Source organism: Oryzias latipes, chromosome 12, assembly GCF_002234675.1.
Source record: "Oryzias latipes chromosome 12, ASM223467v1".
In the NCBI taxonomy this organism is placed as follows: Eukaryota; Metazoa; Chordata; class Actinopteri; order Beloniformes; family Adrianichthyidae; genus Oryzias; species Oryzias latipes.
The window spans coordinates 18026111-18045350 of record NC_019870.2 but is presented as its reverse complement, the minus strand read 5'-3'; the positions used below and the strand labels follow the sequence as shown (position 1 = coordinate 18045350).

Below are 19240 nucleotides of genomic sequence, written 5' to 3'. Positions count from 1 at the left end.
GGAGGTTTCACAAGTGGAGCATTCATCGGAACATCAGTCCACTTTTTAAAATACATTTTGTAAAAAATGGAATTTTTTACAGTGGGGACAAAATTAGAGCCCGTCTTACTCTCAATCTTTTAGGAACTATTCCTTAAGTCACAATCCTTCCAATTTACTAAATAAACCTTATCCCATAGACATTTAAATTAGTGATTTGATCATTTCACAAAAGTTCTGTAATAACTACCCTTTAAAGACCCACTCCAATGAAAATCCTTTTGGTGTTTTTAACTTGTCCTAGTCACATTTTTCTGATGATGGAGGACTAAAGAAAATTAAACCTTAAAACAGCATTTTTGAGTATTTCTTTATTCAAATAGCTGTGAAGAAGGAGCAGACAAAAAAATGCTGTTTGAAAAAGTTGGTATTTTTTACGTAGAAAATACACTGGATGGGCCTCAAGCTTCGTCCAGGGACGTGCACAGGATTTTAGAGGGGCAGGAACTCAATGTCAGAAAAGGGCAGCAAAAACACCTTTATTTTTGTCCTTTAAACAATACGGAAATTAAGTAAAAATTCAAATTAAACTACTAATAGATAAATACTCAGATACTGTAGGTGAAAGTGATAAAATTCTCATTTCTTTCATGTAAACAACTTGTCAACACGAGTTCATTCACCTTAACATAGACTTGGAGGCTATTTGTGTTGGCACAATGTGCTGCAGGCAGAATCAATAATAATCAAGTTTAATACAGATGATAATATTTTAGACACATATCCTACAACTTTTATCCCCAGAATGCTGAAAATATTCATAATTAATGATATCATACTGTTGCTGTGAGGATTTTGTGGTTTACAGTGATCCCTCGCTATAACGCGGTTTACTTTTCGCGGTTTCGCTACTTCACGGATTTGCATCATGTATTGTGTTCTGCATTCTGATTGGCTAAAAAGTCACTCAGATTCTTCTCTACCTGTGCGTCAATAATGTTGCAGTTTAATATGTACATGTACGTAAAACAGCTTGCCAAATTTACAACACGTACGTGCAAATCATTTTGCCATTTCGAGTTTCTCTAAAATCCATAGAAAAAGAGCGACAACAACTGCCTATCACTATGTTCTTCCCCCGAACAAACAGACCTGCACCGCGGGCTTCAAAGGGAGAAAACACTGCAGAGCGGAGTCAGGATGCAGCGGCTCAGTATGAACAGCAGTGAAATACACCTGAGTCACTATTTGTCCAACTGTACTTTGTATTTGTTTTATAATCATTTTACATTTTCTCCCGTTTAATCCAAAACTCGGGTCGCGGTGGGCGGAGCTAATCTCCGCGATTTGAAGCCTTCTGTTCACATTGATGATTCAAATTATTATTTGACAGTACAGTACAAGTTATTTGTTGAAAAAAAGTTGCTAAAGTACCTTTATTTGTGAAACAAATGCTTGAGCCTGTAAAATGGTTTGTTCTTTCTTTTCAATGTATAATAGAGAATTTAATTGTATAATAATTGTAAAAAACAAAAATAGAGGTTTCTACTTCACGGATTTTGCCTATCACGGGTTCTTTTTGGAACGTAACCCCCGCGAAAAACAAGGGTTTACTGTAGTTCAGTTTTTCAGTGATGTTTTTGGTCGTGTTCTTTAATGTCAGTCAGTCCAGGTTCATGTTAATCATCCCCAGCTGTCCTCATTTCTGTTCCTTGTCTTCAGTTCCTTGTCTTCAGTGAGCAGAAGTGTCTGGTTTTCAGTTCTACATTGTCCGGTCATCCGCTTCATCTGCTTTTTGTTTCTCCATGGATTTTGTCCTGTGTAGCTTTATTTATTAAATGTTTACGGTTCTGCCACCAAACCCAGTTTCCTGCGTTTTGGCTTCCACACCTCTAGTTCCTTACAGCTGTATCCAATGTGACTCTAGTTCTATGTTGGAATTCACAGCCAGATAAACTCTGTTTTGCCTCTTAACAGGGGCTTTTGTTGTGATTGGTGAGATTTTAATACAAAAGTTTGTGAAACTGAATGATACAGTTTACAGCAGACAATTCTAATCAGATATTAGGTTAAACAGATACATTTATTGTCAGACCTGTAGTGAGGAAGCTATGAACTCACCATAAATACTGTTGATTTATCATGAAATTTTCCAGTATTTTATTTTGAACTTAGTGGGTCCCTGCACAATCTGCACTGTGTTGAATTGATGTGCAGTGTTCTGGCTAAAGTAAAAAGTGACTCCTTGACTAATATAGAACGTTTTTCTAAAATATAATCCAAATTTAGGATAGTTAAATCAGTGGACGATGACTAGTTAGACTGGAACTCTCAGGTTCAAGCTACTTCACTTCAGTTCTCTGTGGGGCAGCAGCTTCTCTCGCTCTCCCTAACTCTCTCTGGTGGTTCTGAGTCCGAGCGAAGCCACAGAGACAGAAACGGCAGCTCAGAACCACGTATTACAAGAAAATAGGTCTGATAGAATGCCGGGGGGGGGGGTGTTTGTAGTCACATTTCTTCTTGCTTCTATAATAGAAATGTATTAATCTTAATACAGAAAGAAAAAGCCTCCCTTTAGCCCTATGAGTACATGTGCATGTGCCTGCTCTGCTCCTTTCTAATGCATCTGCTTGTTGACAAATAGATTCATGTACGTCTTTGTTTTCCTTGTCTGAGCTGGAATATCGCTCCGAACTGCACCGCTGAATAGCTCCGATATTCCTCGCCATTTTTCTTGCACCAGTAATTTTAGGCTGGGGGTTTGAGGAGCTGTAAGCTAGCTAGAGAACTTGTAAACAGAAACCCATAACTCTCAGTTATGGGGGGGGGGGGGGGGGGGGGGGGGGGGGGGGGGGGGGGGGCAGGGTTGCTCCGTGCTAACAGTTCAGCCCACTACTAATAGGTGAATTTCTAATGAGCTACTGCCGCTCTGTAGAAACTATGTCCTAGAAAACAACAGTTTTTAAAAATATTGGCTCAAAAAAGCCTTATTATAATAATATATAAATAAAACCCTTTTAAAATAGATCAAAAGATGATTGAAGTGGGTCTCTAAAGAAACTTACACATTTAAATGAGTAGATATTTGTAACAGTGTTCTGTGCCACAGATGACTTTCAGAACTGAGAAATACAAATAAAAAGCAGAAGTACTTGTGATTTTCATATCCATGATGTTGGGCGTGTTTGTGTGTCTTACCATTAATGACACTGGGGGAGAGCAAGGTGGAGTCACGGTCGCTGAGGCGGCAAGCGCCTTCCTCCAAAGACTCTGGTCCCGCTGGTGGGGGCTGACCCTCCAGCGAAGCTACAATGTCTGCACGGTCGATGTTCCTCAGAGCAGTGTAAAGGCTCTCCACTGGTAAGAAGACCGACCAGGAATCAACAGAGAGAGAGAGAGAGAGAGGGTGTGTGCCAACATGGGTTATCAGCAAAAAGTATTTTCTGCACTTAAAAGCCTTAGATTTCTTCCAAAAGAAATCAAAAAAAGCTGTATAATGCCAAATTGATGGATTCTGGTTGTGTTTACTGATTTTGAAGCAAATTTAAGAGGTGCACAGCGCTTTGTCATAATATTGGTCTGTTTTTTTGACGAGTTGGAAACAAGGTTGGGTGTTATTGTAAATACCCTAACATGGCTAATGTGTAGCAGTGTCAGAATGTTTTTTTTTTTCCGTGTTGCTCACAAGGTTTGGAGTTACAGTAGTGTAGTTACAGTACCATTTGTTTTACTGATCATTCTGGTTTTTACCTATTGCAAACAAGTTTGAGAATTGCAGATATTGTGATGGACTTATTTCTGGCTCTTGTCTCGCTTAATGCACCTCATAGTGCGTCTTTTTTATGACATAAGTTCTAAAATAGAATTTATTGATGGTGCGTCTTATAATCTGGTTGTGCCCAATAGAGTGGAAAATACAGTAGTTGTTTTAAACAAACTTATGATTGTCTTCATGGTGATGTAAATGGGTGGAGGGGTTGGACTTACTCTTGGCCTTCTTGCCCTCTCGGCTGGCCCACAGGTTGAGCAGAGTGGAGCTTTGGTCCAGCAGGGAGTTTGGATTCTCGACACGGATCCTGTTTATGTCATCCACACCAAACTGAAGCTCTCTGGCCAACTCTGACAGCAAGAAAAGAAAAAAAAAAGAATCAATTAAAGGCCAGTATAGGGAAAGAGGACATTAGCACTAGTTATGTTTAGGACTTTGACCTTTTATCAATAAAGAAATTATCTTTTGTATGTATACGTGCATGCAAGCGTGTTTCGTTCAAAACTCTCGCATTTATGCATTGCTACACAAGTGTAAAAGTCATTTTTTTGGGCTTTTTGTACAAAATGAAAGTTAAACCAGGTTGAACTTTGACCAATCAGGCACTCGTATGGGTAGCGTCCGTTATAACTGTGTGTCAGCTATATGAACTTTGAAGGAGATTCACACAATAAAACAAAGTGGCACATTTCAGAGTGGCCTTTTCTCTAAGTCACACCTGTGTAATAATTATACTTCTCCTCAAAGGAGAAGTGCCACTATCACAGATTTAGACAGATTTCAGAAGAATATTTGAGAGAAATTGTTATTTTGAATGTTTGAGTTCGTCTCATGACAAATGGGAGCAAAAACAAAAAGTGTTCAGTGAACATTTAGATGATATTCTATAACAGAAATCTTTGTATGGGAAATTACTGTTTTGGATTGCTTACCTGCCCAGCTCAACCCCAGCTGTTCAGATATTATGTTGATTTTGATCTCCGTCCTCTCCATGGCGTTCACTGTTACTGAAAAATAAAAAAATGCAATAAGTTTAAACACAACAAATATTTCCTAAAGACAGGATACTGCAAATGACAAAAAAATGTATTTACCTTAAATTACAAAGTACATGACAAGCTAGGCACATTTTTTAACAACACAATTTGCCCTTTGATTCAATAAACTAGATTTAGTCAACAACTAATTTTTGAAATTTGACTTGGATTTAATTGCTATTAAAATTGTTGATGGCAATTCTTACCTTTGTCTCTGTTGTAGAGGGAAAAGTAACACCCACAACTTTACTCATATAATCCTCAGGGTTAGGACACCATGTGAACAGGTGAGGTCATACTCTTGAGTTCATTCAGGTGCACCGTAGTAGCATTCAGTAAACATTACAGGTAAACTGAGGTGCAGGGTAGCAGCGCCGAGTACTTTGTAGACAGAAAAGACCTTTTCTCTTCCCTTCAGTCACAAAACAGGCAAATATAAGGGCTCCTCTGTCTAACTCCACTGCGAGCTCCTGCCCATTCTCAGTGCTAAGCTACAGTTCTAAAGCTAAGAGTATCTGCTGCCATGCCTTTGGAAATCGCAGTGGAGACACCAGCGCCATGCAAAAACCAGTCATTCACCAACTGTCATAGCTACAGGACACTGGGCAGAAGAATTAACCCGCCAGATGCCATGGAGCCATTGTTGTCACTTTTGACACTGCTGACCTTCTTTTGGCTGCGCATTCATTTGGGTTTTTCTGTGAGCACTGTGGATAATGTCGGGCCATACTGCAGAGCAGCGCACTGCATCCAAGGCTCAGTCTTTGTGCCATGCTTGCACATGAGATAAAAGGAGGGAAAATACACGGGGCAGAGTAGGAAGCAGGGTTTGGCGTAAAGTGCAACATTCTGTGCTCTCTTCCACTTCATGATATTTACAGGTATGGAGAGAGCTAAAGGTCGAGCAGGTGGGACTCACCTGCAGCGGGATCGTTCAGTGCACTGTAACGCTCTCTTAGGGCAAGAGGGGTTAAAGTTCTCCTGCGCTCCTCACTTCCAGCAACCTAAGAAAAGATGAAAATGTTGGTTATTGTCTCGAACATAGAACTTCTTAAAAAAATGTATACACCATTTGAACAGCTTAACCTTTAGAAGATGTGAAATACTGTTTTATAAAAGTGCATTAAAGTTCCACTACGATCATCTTTTGATCTATTTTAAAAGCGTTCCTGGTGGTCTTTTAAGTAAGAATACGCCGTTTTTAGACTAGAGTTTAGGAAATAGTTTCTACAGAGCAGTGGTAGATACCAAAGACTCTAAAAATGGGACCCAATGCCTCCCTGCTTGACACACAGCATTAAGGGGTTGGATTGGGGGGTTGAACCACCAAGTGGTTCCTGTGTCTGCAGCTCACCGCTCCCCCAGGGGATGGGTCAAATGCGGACACCTAGGTGTGTGACTGATAATGGGACTTTAAGTCACAAGAAATTCACCTCTGAGTTCTGTGGGGGACTATTGGCGTGAAGTAACCCCGCCCCCTTTTCCCTTCCTGTTGCTGAGAGCTCAGGGCAGGGAGTTTGTGGCCTAACTAATGTATTTTCTACGTGACAAATTAGCTCTTATTCAAATGTAATTTTTTCGTCTGCTCCTGAGTCACAACAATTTGGATACAGATATGCTCAAAAATGCAATTTTGAGCCCAATTTTCTTCATATATGTCCCTCATCATTACTGCCACAAGAACATATTAAAAGCACCAAACACTCAATTTTGATTGGAACGGGTATTTAATATTAGACAAAATTAAAAATGTGTTTACTTTTAAATGTCTTTAATTTCCAATTATTCATGACAAAATGTCCAAAGTTTATTGTATCTATGTATATATATATATATATATATATATATATATATATATATATATATATATATATATATATATATATATATGTATTTCTTTGTCTTTTTTAGTTTTTTTATTTTTATTTCTAGAAATAAACAAATTTCAAGCGACAGTTATTCCATGGAAAGAAAAAAGCTCAATTATAGGACTTGACCCCTTTTTTAGGGGATTGACTGTATACGGTAACTGGACTGAGTAAGTCTGACGTCACCCACAGAAAAAGGCTTTCTTCTGGCTCCAACTAAATGAACTTAATTCAATCGCCCTTTTTTTGTGGTAGGTGCACGTTGACATGTTGGAATCAGAAAATGTCCATTGGTCTGATTGAGGATTTCTATGGCAACCACTCTCACCAATCAGGAGTGAGATTGTTGGAAGGCCCTGTCACTTGAAAGCAGGCCTGGGTGAATCTGTCAATCAAACGTTTTGAATGTTCAACAGGAGACCACATACTTTTAATGAGACATTTGATTTGCCATTTTACTGTATAACTTGAATAACTTGATCTACAGAACATTTTGTTTTGTAAAAAATGAGGATTACCAAGAACGTGTTAAAAAAAGTAGCAGAGAAATAATGGTTATTCTGACAAATATAATAACTCAGTAATAGCTGTTTTTTTCTTTGTAGAACTTTTCAGGATTTCGGCTTTTTGAAACCATTGGGTACTTCTTATTTGGAATGTGAGAGGGGAGGAGAGACTCTATCCAGTTGTCATACACAGTCAATAAGTATGGCGCCCCCCAAAAAACTCCAAGACTTAACTGTTGCATGCACAATGTTCTTTTTAATGTTTATTTTAAAAGAAGCCAGACTGAGATGGTTTGGACATGTTCAGAGGAGGGATAGTGGATATATTGGTAGAAGGATGTTGGATATGGAGCTGCCTGGCAGGAGGGCAAGAGGACGGCCAAAGAGGAGATATATGGATATCTTAACAGAGGACATGAAGTTGGCTAATGTTAGGGTAGAAGATGTTCATGATAGAGTGAGGTGGAAAAGGATGATTCGCTGTGGCGACCCCTGATGGGAAAAGCCGAAAGAGAAAGAAAGAAGATTTTAAATGATAAAATTCAAGGATTATTTTAAAAGACCAGTCAAGTGACTGATAAAATATTTATAACATTTTAATAACTAATAACATTCTAAACAGGAAACTGTCATAATTTTGCGCAATTTCTACAAAGCAATGCCACTTTATACTATCACCACTTGCAGCACACGGGAACTTTGTGACCTTGTGCAACTAGATTGTTATGTATTTATTGTATATTCTTTTCTACTCAGTCACTTAACTTTTTATCTTTATCCTCATACCGACAGACAGTCGTGCAATACATTTCAGTGCATAAAATTTACTATGTGTGTATTATTGTTTGATTTAATAAGAATGAGCTCAACTTCAAGATTTACTGTTCACTGAATTTCACAAAGTCAGGTTTTGCTTTTTTTACACAGAAAGCTTAAAAAGTTCCAGCATAGATAGTTCAGATGTTTGCAGCCAAATCTTTGCACCTAATGACTAAATGTAAATGTCAATGTAAGTTCTCACCTTGACACAAGGTGGCATAGTTATGTTGAGGTTACATAGCACATGCTGGGCGTCCTCATACTTGGTGCACTTTCGTAGAAAAGACAAAAACCCTGTGGCTTCCTTGTTGCTGTCTCTGACCTGACAAATGCAGATCAAATAAAAGAATGCGTACAAGAGGAGGCAGAAACATAGAAAAAGAAAAGAGGAGCAAAAGAAAAAAATAGATCAGGAAAAGCGTTAGACCTCCTCCATGGCGTCTCGAGCATGAGGACAAAAAGCAGGGGGAAAGGGATGGAAGCAGTCCACAGGCAGGCAAGAGGGAGAGATTTACCTGCACATTTTACCTGGAGATCTGTCAGACCAAACAGTTACAGATTGACCGTGAGAGAAAGAAAGAAAGACAGTGAGACAGACACGTACAGAGAGGCAAGGCCGCAAGATAGGAGGGCAAGCGAAGAAAGTGAGGGCGTCACAAGGACATGCAAACAGTTACCACTGGGGGTCATCATAAAGATAAGGTAACTTGTCTGTTGCATGGCTACAAGAATACAACTCGCTGATATTCAACGGCCCTTTACGTCACACTGACATACAAATGAATGTACAGACAGAAAGACAGGGAAATAATACAAACGGCGCATTAAAAACAGAATAACACGGTCACAGACAGAAGCTTCTATGCATGCAGTGACAGTGTGGAGTCACATTGCAAAAACACAAAAATGTTTGATTACAAGAAACTTTTCATTGAGGTTTAACTTTTAGATTTGTTGCAAAAGTGTTGTCCATCCATAAAAAGGTTTTGTACTTGTAATAAGAAAATTGTGCGTCTGTAAAAGTGTTTCATAAACGTAGGAAAAAATTGTCTGTTCGTAAAAATGCTTTGTCCGTGTTTGAAATGTCCAAGCACGCACTAATTGGGTGACAGTAAAAGCCTGCTGATTGGTTGATTTATTGCGAAGCAAAAGAACTTGTACTTGTAACGTAGGTTTTGTTACTTGGATCAATGCTCATGGTCGTTTGCGCATGTGAAGATTCACATACAACAAAGTATTTTTACGGACGGACAATCTTTTCTACAGTTAAGAAAATTTTTTACAGACAGGCAAATCTCTTATTACAAGTAATACATTTATTTAAAGACAGACAACAGTTTTGCAAAAACTATTACTTCGTATTTAACGACTAGTTTAAGAAAAAGTATATTTGAATATCTAGTTGAGTCATTTGATCTTGAAAATATGGTATTTTAAGCAAAGTTTCTATAGAAACAAGTTGCTTTTACTTTACATAATATGTCTTAGACAGAAGTTTAATTTTCCAGAGAAAGGTTAGCTCAATTTAGGGAAACCGGAAATTTACCAACAAAGAACAAATGAATTTAGCAACAGCAGGACAGAGGTTTGTTATTAAACATACATTTAGGTCTATTTTTTATGACAGATTTATCTTTAGGATGTTTAGAAAAAGGATAGTTAAGCTGTTTTACAACTCAAAATAGGATATATTTAGGGGGGGGGGGGGGTATGAATGCTGTATATCAACTTCAAAGATATGAAACTCTTTTTGAGCAAAAAGAGCTCACAGTATTTTAAGTCAGTTTTTACTTACCAGAGCAATACACCTAAATGTTGATGTTTTCAGCCCAATTTATAATTCAATTTTGTTTTAAAAGGGCAAGAAATTAAAAAAAAAAATCTTACCAAAAACAAAATCTACTAGTTCCACTGGCAGATTATTTCACTTATAATTAGAGAAAAACATCTTATACTCTGAATTTGTTTTGAAAAGGACATTTTTTACTAAGAAGAGCTGTTTGGTTCTGCTGAATTTTAGATTCAGTCCCTTTAAAAGTAGTGTGCTGATCTTTTTCCAGTTTGGTCCAGAAGAGACAAATGTCAATTTACAGAAATGTTAAGTCTGATCTGTTTTGATTCATCCTTTGTCAGGTTATATTTCTGCACTTCTGTGGCATCACGTTCCCTCAGATTTTACCCAGAAGCCTCATGGAACATCGTACTGGCACTTTTGCACACTTTGCAGATAATTTTCTGTGGACTCTGACATAGTAAATGTTCTTCTTTGAAGGATGTTTTCTCTGGTTATAAACTGGACCAAGACTGTCCAAAGATTTTTATAGATGTGCTCCTTTGAACTACGTTCAACGCACATTCAAGCGGCCACTTCCAATGAAAAGTGTGTGGATAAGTGCATTTCAGGTTTCCGCATTTAAAACGCTCACGTTCACGCATACTAACGCACGTTTTCATAACTGTTTCTGGGCTCTGTGTACAAAATGCATGGCCAGTTAAACCAGGTTGAACTCAGACCAATCAGGGATTTGGTAGCGAAATTTGGTGTAAATGGTAAACCCAAACATGACAACGGGCCTGATGACGTGTGACCACCGCGGGCTGAACGCATGTCAAATGCCCGGTGAGTACTTAGCTTAACACTTGACATCAAAATACACAACGCTGTAGTTGGGGGTAATAGGATATTTAGATTTTTTTGTTTTACATTGTGACTTTATTTATCCGAACAAAGTCATTTGAAACCTGCAAACACTTATTAAAATCCCAGTTTTTTGCTGGAAAAGACTCGCCGGAGCTGATGTGTAAGTACAGTAGTATGTTTGAGGCGTTTTAAATATTCTCTTTTATATTTAATCTGTACAAACACTGATATTTCTAAAGGTATTGCAGCTAAAACCATAGATATATCTACTCTGGACAGATGATCTCTAATGATCGCTGCTGGACAGCAAACAAAAACCTGAATGTAGTCAGTACTTCGCCCAACTCATCGTTGTTCTGAGGACTGTTAAGGTGCACTAAAAGGCCGTTAAGAAATAAACAGATTACTTTTCTTCCTTTTGCATTGTTGTGATGGTTTGCTGTAAAGTATTTAGCTAGCATATTGTCTTGAACACCAGCCTAGGGTGGTAAAAAGCAAGGTGTAACAAAAATCAACATGTAAATGTTTAGATTAACAAGTTACTTGGTCTCCAGCTAGAGAATTTTAAAAACAGAGAGGAGGATGAAACCAGACTTTTGGGACAGAAACAAGCACAGGAACAGGGATTCAGACACATACCTTGACAGACACTGGCAATCTGTTATCTCTGAAGGCCTGGAAGCTGAAGCTACGAGGCTGTTGGGTTGCCTTTCGGATGGGCACCAAATTCCCAGAACACTCCAGGTGAAGCGGCATCCCTTCCATAAGCTGAGGAAAAAATGATCATCTTTGAGTACTTTGCTTTTTGTATGAACTACTCAGAAAAAAGATCAACATTCTGATATAAAACTATAGAAACTTTTTTTTGTCAGTATTGTGTCCTCTGCTAACCTCAATATCTCGACTGCGTGCCACTTCGCTGAAGTTTTCATGCAGCTCCAGAGTTTTGTCCATCTTGTCGTCTGTCATGCAGTAACATCGCAATCGGCCTTCACGTGCTTCATTCATCTTTGCAAAAATAACAAACTTGGCCATGTATGGAATGGCCATCAGCTCCTTGTACAGCAAATTAGCAAAAGTCACTGCTTCTGCCGTGCGCGGACAGTCTGCCAACCAAAATCTGTGAGAAGGCAGAAACAGTGAAAGTTGAGCAAACTAAGTGAGAAAATAGCAAATGATAAAAGTTGCTGTGCAAATTGGAGTAGGTAAATCATGGGTAATCAATTGTTAGGTAAAATGATAATAATGAAGATAATTAGAAAAATAAGAATAACCACCTTAGAGACCAATTCAAATGAAAATTATGTTTTTGGTGTTTTTAACATGTTCTTGTGGCATTTTTCTCAGATAATTGGGGGCACAAGCTTCCAGCTCCGCTCTATTCTGATGCACCCACTTGTAGACGACTACATCATTTCACGTCTTTGTTTTCCTGGTCTGAACTGCATCTGGCTAAAACTGCACGGCTGGATAGCTCCAATATTGATCACCATTTTTGTTGCACCAGTAATGTTAAGTTGAAGTTGTGAGGGGGTGTATGCTAGCAGGAGAGAGTGACGGGTGATGGGAAGTGAAGGCGGGGTTGTTCCGTCAACAGTCCCATCCACAACTCAGAATCAAATCTCTGATGAACTACTGCAGCGCAGCAGAAACTGTGTCCCGGAAAATGACACAAGCATTTTGATGTTGACCAAAACAGTATAATCCATATCATAATTAAAAGATCACTGGAAACACTTTTAGATCAAAAGATGATCAGAGTGGGACTTTAAAGCTTACCAGTATATTTAATAAACTATTGTTTTATTCACCTCCATTTTTTTCAGCTACTTTTATCATGTAAATGCAGTTTTATTCACTAATCTTTTCATTACTTTTTTTGTAACTTCAGATGCTTGTAAATACTGTGGAAAACTTTAAATCAGAAGAATGCACAGCAGAATATGAAATGTTTAAAAAAAAACGAGTTCACCTTGCAGACACGTTGGTGGTAAAACTGGCACAGTTGTGAGCATACATCAGCTTGGTGGTTCCAGTGATGTCCTCCCACTGAGCTGGAGCTGTTCCACCTGAATCAGCAAAAGCACACTGTGACATCCTACACACTCATCAGATCTTCTTTTTCAAACAGGAAAAAGAACAACATGAATGGAAACTTCGCCCAATGTTTGTGTAATGAAGTAGTACCTATGACGCTGCAGAGGAGGCGTAAGCTGGTGGTGTCTCCTTCGCCTGCATCACGAGGACTTTCCCGCCAGGACGGTGGTAAAGGAATACGCAGTCCGATGGGACGATGGAATTTGCGCCTGCGTGGTTCAATGGTCACCACTGGACTGAAGGTTGCCTGGTTACCAAGCTGCCTTGTTAGCAGTTCATCCGGGATTGGTTGAGCCTAAAGTTTAAGAGTCGAGGGGAGAGCTCATCGCAAATGTGGCAAAATGTCAGGTTAGAGGCAGAAATAAGGCTGCGTATGAAACGACAGATTAAAAAACAGCAATCGAAGCCAGCCTGAACTCAAACAAAAAGGCACAGCCAATGTGTGAGAAACCAAAAACAGAACTCACGCATGCAACAAAATTCATACTTCACACCTGACCCAACCCAGAGCATCTCAGTCAGTGTGGCTCACAACTTAAATCAGGAAACTGAGGAGTGATGAATGGCTGGATAAAAGCAAAACACAGGCAGATCAGAAGAAAGCAAATCAAACTTCCATCTCGTGCAGGTTTCTTTACTGTCGCATCAATGCAAATGCAAAATAAAACGATCAAAATAACCAATGACTCAGAGATTTTCTGCAACGGTGAAAAACCACTAGTAAAAGTAAAAAATTCAAGTAAAAATTCAGCCATCCGATAAGCATGCTGGCATATTAGTTACATTTAGTTTTTAATTCAAAACATTATCATCTGACCCCCCCCCCCCCCCCCCCCCCCCCAAAAAAAAAAAAAGATCTATCTTCTTCTGCATTGGTTGGTTACCTGCAGTCCCAGCCGAACTCTCTTAGTGACAGCAGATTCGGGGAAGATGGCCTCCACATGAGGCACCAGTTTACTGGTCAGCCGGCCGCCTTCTGGACCAATCAGGTCACTTTCCTGTTGAATGCGGGAGACGACGGCAAAGTAAAGGGGAAAATCTGTGGAGATGATCCGGCGGATTCTCTTTTTCTCCAGTTCCTCCTGACTCTCCAAGTCTGCAGAAAATGAAGACAGACCAAAAACAAGTCAAGACGATGAAGGAAGCGGCCAGCATCTATATCCGGAGCTGTTAGGAAAAGGCGCCTTTGTGTAACGTTCCTGAGACAGTTTTCACACAAAATCCCTCCCAGAGATGACAAGATTAGGGGTGTGTCATCCGTAGAAGTGCCACTTATTACTGACCTTCATCCATGCCGTTTAGAATTGTTTCCAGGACTTCGTCCCCATAGCGATTACGATGCTCCTTCCAGACGGAGCCGTTTTCGCTGCGTAGGACGACGAGCTCTCGGTCCCCCCGACCCAATGAGGCAAAGTGAGGGATTTCCACTATCACAGGTCTATTGAAGGAAAAGCAAATGTAAATCCATAACTCTATAAAGGTAATGTCACTATTTGATTTACAATAAAAGTGAATAATATAAAGTAAACGTTCAAGAAAAAACGTTCAATGATGGTTCAATTCCACTATATGGTCATTGATGTAGCAAAGTAATTATCAAAGATTTCTAAAAGGTGAAGATTAAACATCTGTTAAATAAAAAATATACTAGTACTAGTTTTATAATATTTTAAATGCTCCCCGAGTTATTATCCTAAATTAAACCAAAATCCCTTCCTGGTTTCTGTTTAGCAATTGATCTCAATTAGTTCTGACTACGGCATCCCATCCACATTTTACTGTTGTGTCATGTGACATAATGTTCAAAGAAAGATGCTTTTTATTTTGTTTTATTATGGAGTTTCATTATGCAAAGGTCAAATTACGGGAGAAATGAACTTCAGATGAACTTCTAACAGATACTGTCGAGATTTAAAAATCACAAAATAACAACTAAGTGCTATCAATAGTTTATCAAGAACAAGTTGGACTCACCCCAGGAACTGCATACTGGACGGACCCAAGGAGATGATCCGACTAGCGAGACCTTCCCCTTCCACCAGTGGAGGAGGTGTGGTGAGTTTCTGCGGCTTGACAAGGCGGCAGGTGATGCGGGTCGGTGCTGCACAGGTGCGAGGAGGGATGATGACCCGCAGGCCGTGGTGTCTGCTGCCTCGCATGGAGCCTCCCCGAGCATCCACCATAAAACTCACTAGGAAGCTAACAATCACGGAAAAGAAATTGCATACTTAATTAAATTGCTGACGGTGATTATTTTACAGCACATTTATCAGGATTACAGCAGAAGAAGATGAATGCTAACCTCTGTTATGACATTCTTGAGCTTGACTACAGTTTTACTGTTTTTTATGCACAAAAGCTTTCCGACTTTGAATTGGCTCTTATCACCTGATCTGTCAATTACTGTTATTGGTATGTTTTCTTAGCAGAAAGCTTTAGCTCTAAGAGTTGTTAAGGCTTAAGTGGTTCTTTCTTGAGTTATGACCTTTTTCTCAGTTCCAAAGCTGTGCTGCCAATTCCAGTAATGATGACCCCACGAGATATGACAAGTCAGAGAAACGACAGGGTTATAATGCAGTTGATGTCTGATTGGCTCACCCTGTGTGAATGGGGCTGGCCACGGGGCTGACGTTGTCTGAAGTCTCTGTGGCTGGACTGCTGGGGATCAGCGAGTCTTCGTCATACTCTTTTGGCAAAGGGATGGGGGTGTGCTGGGGTCAGAGAAGCAGAAAAATAATTTAAAAACCTGATCCTATGTTCAGCTATGGCTATTGAGTGAAAGCTTCCAATAAAAAGTCTATGTCTATGTGCGATTCGGGCTTCCGTGGTCAAAACTCTCGCATTCTCAAGCAATATTCAAGTCTGTTTTTCGACTCTGCGTACAAAACATACAGCAACTGAACATACACGGAAGGTTAAACCAATTGAATTTTGACCAATCAGGGACTCAGGTTTGATAGTGATGCATGGGTGGTGTTCCTTCTAATTCACAGAAGTACCAACCATTTGAAAATTGTTCATGGAGGAGAAATTAATAATTGAGGTCTGTGTCTGGTTAAATTATAAGACACCCAGTCTTTTATATATCAGAATAGAGCTGTGAAAGAAAAAGCCTGGAGCAACATCTGCGAGATCTGCGCAGATAAAATTCACACCAAGCCTTTTGTAAATGTAGGTACATGCGCTAGTTTCAGGTAGCGACAGACCAATTTGAACACTATATGCTAAAAGCGCGTAGAAAATCCCACGTTCTTGAACGATCCACTCGTGCTCAGTATGTACGTATTGGGCATTGAGGAAGCATCAAAATTAAAACAATCCAAGTGCTAAACCCTGGTATTGAGAAAACTTTAAGAAATAAAGAAAAACTACAGTATTAGATAGCAAACAAAAACCAGGTCGCTTGTGAAAAAGTGGCTTTTTAACATTGCTTTTTTTGTAGTAGGAGAAAATAACTAATGTGTCCACATAATCGAAGCACACCTGGTCCAGCTGAACCGTCTCTGGAGACACACAGGGGATCCTTGGAATAGCAGGAGAATATGGCCTGTGGCAGAAGAGATGAGAGAAATGTAGGGCATGACACAAAATATTCTGCAGCACAAAATCTAATAATTCAGCTTCTTCTTGCAAAAAAAATAAAAGGGATAAAATGACTTACGTGGTTCCAACACCCCCCTCAAAATCTCTAAGAGTCTTTTTAGGTGAGAGAAAGTCATCATCCTGGTCCTTGAAGTCATCGAGTTTAAAGTATCGTGCTCCATCCAAACCTAGAAGCTCGTCGCCTGTGGGTGAAATGTGAAAGTTTAAAAATAGGGCTTAAGGAGAATACAAGTTACCAAGAGACGGAGAATGCAGGTAGCAAAAAAAGGAAAATTTAGGAGAAAAAAGGATGAGATTGTGGGGAGTGATCTCAACTTTGAAATACTCGCACCTTTTCCAGAAAAGAGAAAATAATCAGCAAGTTCTCAAATGATTGGATGTTCTTCAATCATTTTTAAGACATTCAAGTTCCTTATTTGAATTTCTCGAAATGTACTTGACTTGACTCCCAGGTGATAACAGTAATTGTTACACCTCCATCTTCATCCCTTCGCCTTCAAATAACCACAGAAAGAACGACCACAAAGCAACTGCACGTGTTTCGCTGTAAGCAATGGAGGTAAACCAACAACAAAGCTAATGAGGAACCAAAGGGGAGGACTGGAAAACAATGAACACAGTTCAGGACACTGCATGGAGGGCAAACTGCAAGGCACCTGGTGACAGCGTTATTTTATTTTAGTGAGCATGCCCACAGATGAAGGATGAGATCACATGGGGTGATGGCTGTTTTCTGTGTAGGAGAAAATATCTCAATTAATAAAGAGGACTGAGATTAGAGATTAAAACAACAAATAAACATATAATACCACAGAACAAGACAGAGATGTTCACAGGTGTGCTAACATCCATCAGTACAAGCTGTTCAGGAAATGAAAAAAAAAACATTAATAAAGAAGGAACAAATGAAACAATGAGACAAGTAAAAAGGGGAAAGAAACATATTTTTAATTCAGCTTGGGTGTAACAATGCCACCAAAACAATTTAAAAAAACCCACAGAAGCTGTTTAAAAGAGAGGAAGGGCTGCATTAGGCAGCTGCCTCGCTTAGATTGCAGGCGGTTTCACATCTGCTACATGGCGTCTTTTTAATCAGTGAATGGATGAATTGGGCTGTAAAAAGCAGGAGGAACATCAGTGTTTAATTAGAAAGAAACAACTTTACTTTTATATACAAAACAACTGGAATCCTGTCAAAAATTCCCAAAAGCAGATGTTCATGTTGTGAAAAAAGAAAAAGTGTTGTTATGCTGATGTAAAAATTTGAAAATCAAGTTCCCGGACAGGACAAGACAGATGAAAGGAAAAAAAAACAATGGGGGACATAAGAAGGACAGAGAAGCTGACAGAGCTGAAGTAGGAAACATATATATATTTTGAAAAATATTTAGTGGCAAACAGATAAAATGGCAATTTAGTTCAATTTAGAATGAAGAAACAAGTTCACCAGCCACTGGACTGGACAAGGGAAAATACAGACTCATTCCTACCTAACGTTAGTTGTGCAACCCCTACAAAACAAATGGAAAAGGTGTTATATCCAGTCATTTATTAAAAGGTCAACATTTAAGGAAAAACTTTGATATTTGGTGTTCTCCAATGAAGTCCTCTTGCATAAAATCAGCTGAAATAAATAAACAAAACTTTAACTGTAGTGTTTTAAACTATATCACCATTTGTATAATATCTTACACATTTCTGAGACCTCTATCTAATAGCACGATCATACCCTTCCTTAAGAATCCATCATATAAAACTTGGTCTGTTTTCAACCCTGTAGTGCATCATCATTCCACTGGGGGCAGTAGAAGAGCTTTTTCTGCTTATTTCCAAATGGCTGCCTCTGTGAAATCTCAAAAACACTTTTGGCAGGAAACAGTTTAGCTAATTTACAAAAACTTTGTGGTGTTAATGACTCTTCTAGTGTTATTCTTTTTTTTAAATGACTAATACATGTATTGAAAGAGTTTAACATTTGTTGATATTTGTTTCTTTTTGATATAGTGTCACTGTGTTAAAAATGTGTGGATCAAATTTGAAACAGTGGGTAAATAACATACTTTTTTCCTGAATCCTCATGTCAAAAATGTATTGCAATTTTTTACTGGTTTAAAATGGTTTAAAAACATATTAATTCCCCCAAAATGTGTATTTTCTGTGAATCTTTTATTGGGCTTTAAAAGTTTAATAATAGAACTCTATAGCCCACCTTCGTCTTCAGAAACATCCAAAATCTCATCGACGGTCTCTGGAAAGCTCATCCGATGCTTTTCCGTAGTGATCTATAAAGAAAAAAATTATAGGGAAAATAAGTAAAGTACAGATACACAAAAGCATGACAATAAAAAGAATAAAACAGACTAATTTAAAACAAATAAATTGATTTTTGAGACATTGGAGCTTTGTCTTTTAGCAAAAAATGAAGCATGATGTGCAGCTCACCGTGGAAACAGACTCTTCCGTAACCAGCTTCAGGACGTCAATCACAGATATGTATCCTAGCCGCTTAGCAATGCCCAGGGGGGATGTCCCATTCTATACAGAAAACATGTTAACACTTCAGAATTGAAACTTTCAGCTTTTCTAACAAATTCTGCTTTACTCTTATAATTAAAAGAAAAGATGACATGCCAGTTTTAAAGATGTATTAGTTTTAAGGAAGACTGTTAGAGGGAAAAAAATGTGTTAACCTATATGAGTCAAAAAGTGAGGAATTAAGAAGAAGATGAGTTTTATTTTTATTATTTATAAATCTTAGATTAGCTCATAAGTAAGCCAAGCAAAAGTTACAGGTCTCACAATCCAGGCAGAATTGTTCCAAGTTACTTTTAAGCTATTTTTATAACCCAGCATTCAGATGCACAGAAAAGCGCTAAGCCGCGCAAACGTGCGCGATCATGCGTCGCTACACCAGTTTCTAC

At 38.8% G+C, this 19240-nt stretch overlaps 1 protein-coding gene across 9 annotated transcripts in view; it reads right to left on the bottom strand.

Annotated features, from left to right (window-relative positions):
* The window catches only part of LOC101157380 (ankyrin-1), a 75852-nt gene that overhangs the window by 13544 nt on the left and 43068 nt on the right, over positions 1 to 19240 (bottom strand). For 8 of the 9 annotated variants that reach the window (XM_023960469.1, XM_023960470.1, XM_023960471.1 and 5 more), the window contains 18 exons: positions 18762 to 18854; positions 18529 to 18601; positions 17810 to 17830; positions 16378 to 16501; positions 16200 to 16263; positions 15315 to 15427; positions 14691 to 14915; positions 14000 to 14154; positions 13601 to 13812; positions 12807 to 13011; positions 12592 to 12688; positions 11511 to 11739; positions 11259 to 11387; positions 8181 to 8300; positions 5705 to 5789; positions 4681 to 4755; positions 3967 to 4098; positions 3178 to 3336 (listed from right to left, as the gene is read on the bottom strand). In XM_023960469.1, coding sequence (XP_023816237.1) covers positions 3178 to 3336; positions 3967 to 4098; positions 4681 to 4755; positions 5705 to 5789; positions 8181 to 8300; positions 11259 to 11387; positions 11511 to 11739; positions 12592 to 12688; positions 12807 to 13011; positions 13601 to 13812; positions 14000 to 14154; positions 14691 to 14915; positions 15315 to 15427; positions 16200 to 16263; positions 16378 to 16501; positions 17810 to 17830; positions 18529 to 18601; positions 18762 to 18854 — 2311 coding nt within the window. The remainder of the gene's footprint in view (positions 1 to 3177; positions 3337 to 3966; positions 4099 to 4680; positions 4756 to 5704; positions 5790 to 8180; positions 8301 to 11258; positions 11388 to 11510; positions 11740 to 12591; positions 12689 to 12806; positions 13012 to 13600; positions 13813 to 13999; positions 14155 to 14690; positions 14916 to 15314; positions 15428 to 16199; positions 16264 to 16377; positions 16502 to 17809; positions 17831 to 18528; positions 18602 to 18761; positions 18855 to 19240) is intronic. The other variant, XM_023960474.1, reaches the window with a different exon arrangement.